The sequence below is a fragment of the Sinocyclocheilus rhinocerous genome, unplaced genomic scaffold (assembly GCF_001515625.1).
Source record: "Sinocyclocheilus rhinocerous isolate Xijiao unplaced genomic scaffold, SAMN03320098_v1.1 scaffold3900, whole genome shotgun sequence".
Taxonomy (NCBI): domain Eukaryota; kingdom Metazoa; phylum Chordata; class Actinopteri; order Cypriniformes; family Cyprinidae; genus Sinocyclocheilus; species Sinocyclocheilus rhinocerous.
Genome location: NW_015662187.1, coordinates 18928 through 29597, shown reverse-complemented (window position 1 = coordinate 29597; position 10670 = coordinate 18928). Strand labels below are relative to the sequence as shown.

Genomic DNA, 10670 nt, shown 5'->3' with positions numbered 1-10670 from the left:
ACTGGAATCACTGCTGTCGCTGTTTTAGTTTGAGCTGTGAAAGATGAATATTAGTTCAGCTTAGATTATGACAACTGTAGATTATGACAACTCTAGATTATGACAATCATATTTTAATCACACAAGATAACTTTAGCATTAGTATTATAATTGCACATCTAACAGACTCTTCCATAACTGATTGATGAGCTTGTTTTCTCACCTGAACTCTTGACAGTGTATGTGACTGAGCTCTTGACTTGATCTCTGTGAGTAACTTCACATCTCCACTCTCTGTTGTGATCTTCATTCAGGAGTGTTGTATTCAGAGTGATGATACAGTGATCTGATGAGGATAATATCTGATATCTGGAGTCTGATCTCGTCAGTTTAACACCAGTCTGATTCACCCAGAACAGCTCAATTCTCTCAGAACGCATCAAATCATCACAAGAGACTTCAGCATATGAGTACAACTGACAGAAGAGAGTCACAGAGCGGCCTGCACTGATCTCAGTCTGTGAGGATGAGGAGGAGGAGGAAGAGACTGAAACACAAAATAAGACACAAATCACAGACTCTTCAATCATCAGGAGAGATTAAATTAAGAATTTGCCTTTTTCAAATTGACCACATAATCATAAAAATACCATGAAGAACATGCAGATAAACACGAGCATCAGTTCCTTGTTTTTGGTCTCCATTCACATATTGTCTGCAGCTGTAATATCCATAATCTTCTTTTGAGATGTTCCTGATGTTCAGAGAGCAGTCAGACCCCAGACTCAGTCTCTCATGACTCTCTGTGTCTTTCTTCTTTATCCCTAAATAAATCAGTTCAACTGCTGCTGAATAACTGTTATAGAACCATACAGTTGATGTGCAGTCAGGAAGAGCATTATTACAGGGCAGACGTACATTTTCACCAGAACTGATGAACACATGAGTCTCATCCACTCCACTGGAACCTGAAACACAAGAACATTTGAGTGATAATTATACTATATATTAATACATTAAACTTTATTGTATGCATATATACACTGAACTCTTTCACAGGAGTTTAAAGAGCATGTAGAAGTGTGTTTACCTTTGAGAAGTAAAGAGAGAAAGATCAGTCCCAGCAGACACAGATGACACTCATCAGACATTTTCTCTTTCTCTCAGTCTTCCTCTTCGTTATATGATCTCAACTCTTTCTTTAAATACTTTCAGCTCTTCCTGTGTTTCTTCACTTCCTCTGATCTACAGACTATTATTATTATTATAACTACAGACGGATATTCTGATAGAGTTGCTGTTTAGTGACTCAATACCAGTGCATAATGAAGACATGCTGCTTCACATTTCTCTTGTAAATATTGATGAAATATTTTATTTATCCTATAGAAGACATTTGAATAAGGTTTTTTTATTTTTATTTGTTTTTACTATAACTAAAAAATACGAACTGAATGAATGCTAAGTCCTGGTGTTCTCTACAGAAGACAGCATAACATACAAAAAAATAAAATTTTTCTAAAATGTTATTTTTTTTCCATTTTTTCTTATGCTCTAAACAATGTAATGATATAAAAAAAATACTAAATTCATATGCAGTAAACTAAGGAGGATCTTTCGTTTTTTCCCCGTATTATTTCGTTGTTTTGGATTAAAAAGTGGGATGCATTTTGAAGAGTGGACCCTTATCTTGAAATGTTGTGCTGGTGTTTCTTGGAATAGTCCGAGCTGACCAGAACTATAGGCGATGAAACGTAAGTACTGCGTTCACTTTGTACATGTTTTAATGGCCGGTCCTTCAGCATTTATGTTAACCCTTTCCTCTCTGGTGTATTGATTTAAAAACAAGCTCAGAACATGGATCTTGAGTGTTTTAGCTGTCAAATGAAATATAGTTTATGATAGTTGATTGAATATTGTTTTAAAACAAAGGTAATTAAAAGCACAGACACGCCTAAACACGCCCTTCGGGCCGGTGCGGGTTAAAAGGTTAACACAATAATGACTTTAAATTATCTCCAGGGTTCATTTCTCAGCCAAATTTGACGTGTGATTAATTAGATTGATTAAATTACACCGTGTAATAATTAGATTAAAAGTTTTAATCACTTGATTTAACTCTTTGCTATGAACCCAAAAGGCTTAATGATCTCACTGTTGTGGATTGGAAACATGTTTCTCAGAACCCAGTCAGTTTGACCGCAGTAGAGTAGAGATCATCTCTGAACCCAGATTAGTCTGAAGTCAGAAAGAGCTTTATTACCGAGTATACTTGTGTACACACACAGGGAGAGCTTCAGTGCAGAAGAAAGTACGGACATCGTGCAAACATACATGATAGTGCAGACATACACAGGATGGAATATAACACTAAGAAACAGAAAATTTAATAATGCACTATGTACAGAAGTAGAAGTATAAAAATTTAATTGTTTAAATGAATGTACAGATATGTTATTTACAAGTGTGGGTAACGCTTTAGATTACAACCCGCAAAGAACTATGTAAGTATACTGAATTTACGGTGTACGTTTCTGTAATTATAGTGTACCTATAAAGAACATACGTGTAGGTATAAGGGAACAATGTGTTACGTTTGGGTAATAAGGGGGTAACAACCAGATATGCAACCTGCAAAGAACTGCGTAAGTAAACTGAAGTTACAGTGTAACTTTTTTGTAATTATAGTGTACCTATTCAGTACCTCCGTGTAGGTATAAGGGAATAATATGCGAAGTTTGGGGAATAAAGGGGTAACAACCTGTAAAATTACAAATCATTTATACTGTAAGTATTTTGAAACTAAGAGGTGCTTATTCTAATATTACGTGGTATGTATGGCCTAAACAACAATCTTATGTTTGGGAATGATTTAGAAAGACGATATATACTTTTTATAATTTTATATTGGTATTTTATTATAGGCGTATAGGTATTTTTTAACCATGGGGTACACATTCTATTATTAAAGGATGGACATGATGGAGAATACTGAACAACAAAACTGGACATCTAGTGAAATGAGTTAATGAGTTTGAGTGCAGTATGAGAGGGCGTCAAAAGATTCAAGATGTGTGGAGTTCTGTGGTCTATAGGGTTATGGAAGCGCCTAGGGTAGGTGGCTCTGTATATACTGTTGCACCAGTGGAGGACGTGGCTAAGGTGAAGCGGGTCCACCGTTCATTGTTGAAGGCACAGGTTCAAGGGAGTTTTGCTCCCGGATCCAGTGCAGGTCCTTCAGTGGACCCTGAACAGCCTGTGGGGAATAGTGAAGAGGGTCCTTTAGTGGGTGCAGAAGTGAATGCAGAGGATGGTGTTGATGAGGTGTATTTGTGGGTGGTTCTACCAGAATTACAGGGGGTAGGTGCTTCTGTCCCTGTGGAGAAGCCAGTTTCAGGTGTGGGAACTCTTGACGGTGTGGATGGGGCAAGCCATTTTAGTAATGTGGAGGTAGGTCTCGTACTACCCCCAGATCCATCATCCGGCGGTTTGCCCCAGGAAAATGAAGCTGCGTTGCAAAGGTCGAGGCGGCCAACAGCAGGCCAACATTCAAATGTTCATCGCTTGCCAAGGTCAGTGGGTGAGGCTGTAGTAGGTGTTAGGACACCCACTGGTGTAGTAGCTAATTCAGTGATGGCTCTCTTCAGGCCTTGGTATTGATTGTTGGGGTTTGGAGATTTATCGTCGGGGCGCCGATACATAATGTGGGGGTGGAATGTAGCAGGGTGGTATAACCCTTATTGCTATTGGCTGGGGTTATGCTGGAACTTTAAACCTATCAGAGCTTGTTGTGGGGACTATAAAAACGGGAGTGTTTTGTGGCTTGGGATGCGCCATTGGTGGTACTGCCCCTTTTTGTGGGTCCTTCCATTGTGAATTGACGGTAGGTGTAGTAGCGGTGAAGCCGCAAATTTGTGGAAGGATACAGTGGATGGTAATATCAATGCTTGTTACAGCCAGGATCGTTGTTTCTGGTTTTCCGGCTGCTGTGTGTTGGACGCTCACGGTGGTTTACAGGTAGGCTTGTTTAGTTGTTAAAAGGAGTTTTGTTTATTAACAAGAGAGGCTGATTTGTTATGTTTGTAGTTGTCGTCACACAAATAGCCTGCATTTCCTATGACTGGTAACGATGTGTAGTACGCCGCCATAACGCTCCCGTGGTATGTATAATTGTGAGTGTCCTTGTTTTTAATTCTCAGTGTATTGTGGGTAACTCACTTTTCCATGTTCGGCAGGTAACTGCACGTGCAAGGGTTTCTGTGATTTTTGTTAGTTTGGGGCAGAATACATCCACTGCTGTGACGGCGCTGCTGTTTTGCCTGGGTCTCATCTTGATTAATTTGGTTACGTTCGTGAGTTTGTTTATGCCATATATGCTTGTGTGCGTATGTATGTGTGTGTGTGTGTGTGTGTGTGTGTGGGGAGGGTTTGTATTGTGGTTGTGTGAGTTATTTGTTTCCTTGAGCAGATATTTGACTATCTGTGGTTTTGTTTTTTTTTGTTTCGGAGTGTAATTTTGTTTAGGTTTTTGTTTTCTGTATTTTGTGATTTTTGTAATTTCTTTTGTTGTATTTTTCAGTCAACTTGTATAGTGGGAGAGCCCAGCTGTGGTTGTAATGTGTACACAGAGTGTTGTGATTTAGTAAGTTTGTTGTGCTTTCACAAGTGTGTTTTTCTTATTTTCGAGTTGGGTGGAAGGCTGAGGACTCCTGCTGGCCACCTCCTTTACTTTCTATTTTTTTGTGTATCTGTATGTATAAGTTGGAATTGTGTTTTGGTGATCGAGACCTTGTGTAGAATTATTGTATGGTGTGGTTTTAACTTTTGTATTTCAATAAAGTGCTTGTCTTTATATGTCCTGTCCACGTCTCCATGCTCACCCTGTCTTGGTAGCGAACCTATGTGCCTTTTGATAAGGTTATTTCCCAGTGTATTCTGGGTGGCGTAGTCGATTTAATAGTTAGATATTAGTTTTGTAAATGCTTCCAATTTGACTGCCTTTGCCACAATGGCAACTCATAATAATGGAAATGCACACCTGACAACATCTAGGCATGCTCTTGATGAGATAACAGATTGTGTTTTGGCAATCTGGGATCTCCTCCCAGACCTGGATCAAGGCATCAATTAGCTCCCAGACAGTCTGTGGTGCTTTTTTAGTGGCTTCAGATGCTCCGATACAGGTCCTTCAGTGGACCCTGAACAGCCTGTGGGGAATAGTGAAGAGGGTCCTTTAGTGGGTGCAGAAGTGAATGCAGAGGATGGTGTTGATGAGGTGTATTTGTGGGTGGTTCTACCAGAATTACAGGGGGTAGGTGCTTCTGTCCCTGTGGAGAAGCTAGCTTCAGGTGTGGGAACTCTTGACGGTTTGGATGGGGCAAGCCATTTTAGTAATGTGGAGGTAGGTCTCGTACTACCCCCAGATCCATCATCCGGCGGTTTGCCCCAGGAAAATGAAGCTGCGTTGCGAAGGTCGAGGCGGCCAACCGCAGGCCAACATCCAAATGTTCATCGCTTGCCAAGGTCAGTGGGTGAGGCTGTAGTAGGTGTTAGGACACCCACTGGTGTAGTAGCTAATTCATTGATGGCTCTCTTCAGGCCTTGGTATTGATTGTTGGGGTTAGGAGATTTATCGTCGGGGCGCCGATACCTAATGTGGGCGTGGAATGTAGCAGGGTGGTATAACCCTTATTGCTATTGGCTGAGGTTATGCTGGAACTTTAAACCTATCAGAGCTTGTTGTGGGGATTATAAAAACGGAAGTGTTTTGTGGCTTGGGATGCGCCATTGGTGGTACTGCCCCTTTTTGTGGGTCCTTCCATTGTGAATTGACGGTAGGTGTAGTAGCGGTGAAGCCGCAAATTTGTGGAAGGATACAGGGGATGGTAATATCAATGTGCTTGTTACCGCCAGGATCGTTGTTTCTGGTTTTCCGGCTGCTGTGTGTTGGACGCTCACGGTGGTTTACAGGTAGGCTTGTTTAGTTGTTAAAAGGAGTTTTGTTTATTAACAAGAGAGGCTGATTTGTTATGTTTGTAGTTGTCGTCACACAAATAGCCTGCATTTCCTATGACTGGTAACGATGTGTAGTACGCCGCCATAACGCTCCCGCGGTATGTATAATTGTGAGTTTCCTTGTTTTTAATTCTCAGTGTATTGTGAGTAACTCACTTTTCCATGTTCGGCAGGTAACTGCACGTGCAAGGGTTTCTGTGATTTTTGTTAGTTTGGGGCAGAATACATCCACTGCTGTGACGGCGCTGCTGTTTTGCCTGGGTCTCATCTTGATTAATTTGGTTACGTTCGTGAGTTTGTTTATGCCATATATGCTTGTGTGCGTATGTATGTGTGTGTGTGTGTGTGTGTGTGTGTGGGGAGGGTTTGTATTGTGGTTGTGTGAGTTATTTGTTTCCTTGAGCAGATATTTGACTATCTGTGGTTTTGTTTTTTTTGTTTCGGAGTGTAATTTTGTTTAGGTTTTTGTTTTCTGTATTTTGTGATTTTTGTAATTTCTTTTGTTGTATTTTTCAGTCAACTTGTATAGTGGGAGAGCCCAGCTGTGGTTGTAATGTGTACACAGAGTGTTGTGATTTAATAAGTTTGTTGTGCTTTCACAAGTGTTTTTTTCTTATTTTCGAGTTGGGTGGAAGGCTGAGGACTCCTGCTGGCCACCTCCTTTACTTTCTATTTTTTTGTGTATCTGTATGTATAATTTGGAATTGTGTTTTGGTGATCGAGACCCAAATATAAGATTGTTAGGTCATACATACCCTGTAATATTAGAATAGGTACCGCTTAGTTTCAAAATACTTACAGTAGAAATAATTTGTAATTTTACAGATTATTACTCCTTTATTCTCCAAACTTCGCATATTGTTACCTTATACCTACACAGAGGTACTGAATAGGTACACTGTAATTACAAAAAAGTTACGCTGTAAATTCTGTTTACTTACGCAGTACATTGCGGGTTGTAATCTAAAGCGTTACCGACTTTTGTTGTGTTTCTTTCATTTCCCGTTCTCCTGTTTAGTTTTGTTCCTTTGACCTAGTTTCTGTCTCCCATTGATTTCATCAGTTAGTTAATTAATTTCATCAGTCTTGTTAATTATCCTCGTTTGGTCCATGTATTTAAGTTACTCCCTTCTGTTCATTGTTGTTGGGTCTTGAATGTCTAATCCTCGTGTGTCACTACCTGCCCTGTCTGCATTACCTTCCTGTGGATTATTAAAGCTGTTTATTTGTTGAATTTCATCTTTGTGTCAGTACCTTCGACACAGATGTGTGACAGTAAGATTGCTGTTTTTCACAGTAGGTCATGCATACCACGTAATATTAAAATAGTTTCAAAATACTTGCAGTATAAATGATTTGTAATTTTCCAGGTTGTTTCCCCTTTATTCTCCAAACTTCGCATATTATTCCCTTTATACCTACACGGAGGTACTGTATAGGTACACTGTAACTACAAAAGTTATGCTGTAAATAATGTTTACTTCTGTTGTAAATTGTGGGCTGTAATCTAAAGTGTTACTTTTTTTTTTTTTTTGCCTAAATTCAGACCAGCGGTCTAGAAGGTGTTAGAAAAAATAGAGTTTCAAAGATTTTCAAAATGGTGGACAGCAAGTTTGACAGACTATGGCATAATATGGTAATATTGTTCTCATTATGACTGAAGGAAGCAACTCATTGATAGTGAATACCCTTTTTGGTAACAAACCAGTTTTATCACTAATAACTCAATGACCTTGTTTCTAAAATTTAACACCATGAGGGGAACTACCAAAAGAAAGAAGTGAAACAACAGTAATGCAATAGTTTGTGTTCAGAGCAGATGTGTGTTGAGTCAGTGTGGTTAACAATATACAGTTCTGAAGAACATGTTTCACAGCCACTGTCATGTCAGAGTCTTGTGTTTCCCCAGGTCAGTGGTTATGGTTATTGTAAGGGTTAAACAGATAAGAAACATAGGAGGAACAGAGTTCAACACAACACTGGCATCAGTCAGCGCTCGACTCTCGAGGTGTTTACAGAATGACTGCAGGTTAAACCTGCCTGAGCTCTTACTATTGACCATCAACCACAGGTTTCTCTTGAGAGACTGTTCCTATTACACTATAAGTGTACTGTACATTACATTTAAGCGTTAACGAAAAGACATATTAGTAGTGAAATCTTCTTGATTTCGAGTGGATATTGTTATGGAGAAACTCGGTTTGCTCTCAGAAGAATCAGTCGAGACACTGAGTTCCAGAAGTCAAAATTATACTTTATTGCACAAAGACAACAAAGCCGAGATGCCAGCAGTTCATCTGAAATGGTCTCTTTTAAGGCTACTATTCTTATACAGTTTTGTTATCACTCATCGTCCAATAAGCATATGGCCAGTTCTTGATGTGTGTTACTCCCCTCACCATCTACAGTTATTCATTAGCTCCTCTAGTTCTATTTTAATTGTGGGATTTTACCTGTTTGTCTATTTTTTTAAATAAAATTGTATTTAACCCTTTCCAGGAACCCAGAGGTCTCCAGAGGCACATACATTACACATGAGATGCCAACGGTTTAATAATCTTTGCGTGCAACATACACATTACTCATCCTCCAGACACACTAACAGCCATGTCGACCATGAGGACTTCAAAATGCATCTGGCTTTCATATTATAAAAAAATAAAAATAAATAACCTCATACAAATGTCTTCTATATGAAAAATAAAATATTTCATCAATATTTACAAGATAAATGTGAAGCAGCACGTCTTCATTATACACTGGCATTGAGTCACTAAATAGCAACTCTATCAGAATATCACTCAGTCTGTAGATCAGAGGAAGTGAAGAACCACAGGAAGAGCTGATAGTATTTAAAGAAAGAATTGAGATCATATAATGAAGAGGAAGACTGAGAAAAAGAGAAAATGTCTGATGAGTGTCATGTGTGTCTGCTGGGACTGATCGTTCTCTCTTCACTTCTCACAGGTAAACACAATTCTACATGTGCTTTAAACTCCTGTGAAGGAGTTCAGTGTATATATGCATACAATAAAGTTTCATTTATTAATATGTAGTATAATTATCACTCAAATGTATTTGTGTTTCAGGTATAAGTGGAGTGGATGGAGTGGATCATGCTTATAGTGGGGAGGGAGGGTTGTGAGCAGTTTGAGCATACTTACCGAGCAGTAATGCCACGTATATATGTCCCGTATCTAATAGGAGAATGGTAGTGATTGGAGCGATTGGAGCGATTTGACAGCTGACCGCATCAGCTGGTCGCAGCCTATGCCTACGTGGCCTGACTGAACTAACGCTGCGCTCGATTTCAGACAGGACCACTTTGGCAAGTTACTTGAGTTTATTGAAACACAATTTATCTTTGGCGGTATGGTTCCTATGGGGGTTCTTTGCTCCAGAATAAATTGACCATACAAGAGCTTTAACATTAACCCCCCAAACATAATAAGAGGTATTAACTTGCCCGAAGAAGAACCCCCCCAAAACCATCCTTGTTCCATTCCTGCAAAAGAGAAAAGACAATGTTATGAGATATTCTTGATGTAGCTTACTGGCTAGCGGAGGGGTATTCTCCCCTCTAAAAAGGGAGAGAATAGCAGGCCCCTCTTTAATTTTAAGTAGCGAGGGGTGTTCGGCCCTCGCTGAGGGATAGAACAGCAGGCCCCTGCAGTTATAGCAGCAAAGGGTGTTCTCTCCAGCGGGAGAAAACAGCAGTCCCCTTTTTTTTTTCTTTTTTTTTGCAAAGCTTTGCGAGGGACTGCGGCTGGCCCCGAATAAGCAGCAGTGGTGTTCTCTCCAGCGGGAGAACCACAAGAACAAAGCAGCATGTCCCTGAGATTGGCATGAGGGGTAGGAGAGCAGCGTGCCCCTTATGGTATCGTGATACTACGAGATGCAGAGGATTTTTTATTTTTTTTTTATATGGAACAGCTGCTCAAGGCTTTTTGCGCTAGTATTACGTCCTGAGTTGAAGGCCTAATGTATCGTTGGTACGCTGATGATGACCACCGACCCATTGCTTTGAGCATGGGTATGGAGTCTGTTGAAGCTGCGATGGTTGCCGCACCTATGCGGAATGAATGGCTGGTATAAAGCGCAGGGTGCAGGCCACAATGGAGGCATGCGGTTCGGAGACGTGAGGCAAACCAATGCTTGGACATAGCTTCTCCTTTCTCTGTGATGAAAAGTGGATCTGTAGGATTGGATTTACTGCGTGAGTTTACCAGCCGGTTCATGGCTGTGAGGGGACAGTATCCGTTGTTGGTTCTAGAAATGTTGATAGTACTTCCGTTATTATCTCTGTCTGTTTTGGAATGTTTCAGATAGATGGAAAAGTAATCGGTGTGAAATGATATGTCTTTGTTTGTGAGGGGTGTGAAGGGTCAAATATTTCGTTGTTAATAGTGAATTCTCCTCTTCTGAGGAATCCATAAACGGCGGTGAGGAATGCTGCTTCTAGGATTGAGTTTGTGTGCAGAGAGAAAAGGCCTGATCTTAGTTTATTCACCATGATGTGCACCTGTGAGAGAAACAGCGGTAGTCATTTATCTGGAATGTCTCGGTTACGTACGTAACCCTTGTTCCCTGATGGAGGGAACGGAAACGTTATGTCGTGACGACATTATGGGGGTTCGCCTGGGAGCCCCAATCATCTCTGACTTTAAGAGAAAACG

General features: G+C 40.2%; 1 protein-coding gene and 2 long non-coding RNA genes across 3 annotated transcripts; 2 read left to right on the top strand and 1 right to left on the bottom strand.

Annotated features, from left to right (window-relative positions):
• Positions 1–202: 202 nt before the first annotated feature.
• LOC107727978 (uncharacterized) lies at positions 203–1130 on the bottom strand (the record flags this gene model as incomplete). The annotated part of the gene is made up of 3 exons (XM_016538032.1): positions 1070–1130; positions 630–947; positions 203–526 (listed from the first exon to the last, which is right to left on the bottom strand). Coding segments are annotated over exons 1-3 (703 nt in total), but the record flags the coding sequence as incomplete, so codon positions are not given.
• A 2467-nt stretch (positions 1131–3597) lies between these two features.
• On the top strand, positions 3598–4706 carry LOC107727980 (uncharacterized). Its single transcript, XR_001638415.1, has 3 exons — positions 3598–3862; positions 3940–3996; positions 4215–4706. It is a non-coding gene; the product is annotated as an uncharacterized LOC107727980 (long non-coding RNA).
• A 1045-nt stretch (positions 4707–5751) lies between these two features.
• LOC107727979 (uncharacterized) lies at positions 5752–6617 on the top strand. Its single transcript, XR_001638414.1, has 4 exons — positions 5752–5813; positions 5893–5949; positions 6019–6092; positions 6168–6617. It is a non-coding gene; the product is annotated as an uncharacterized LOC107727979 (long non-coding RNA).
• Positions 6618–10670: the final 4053 nt, after the last annotated feature.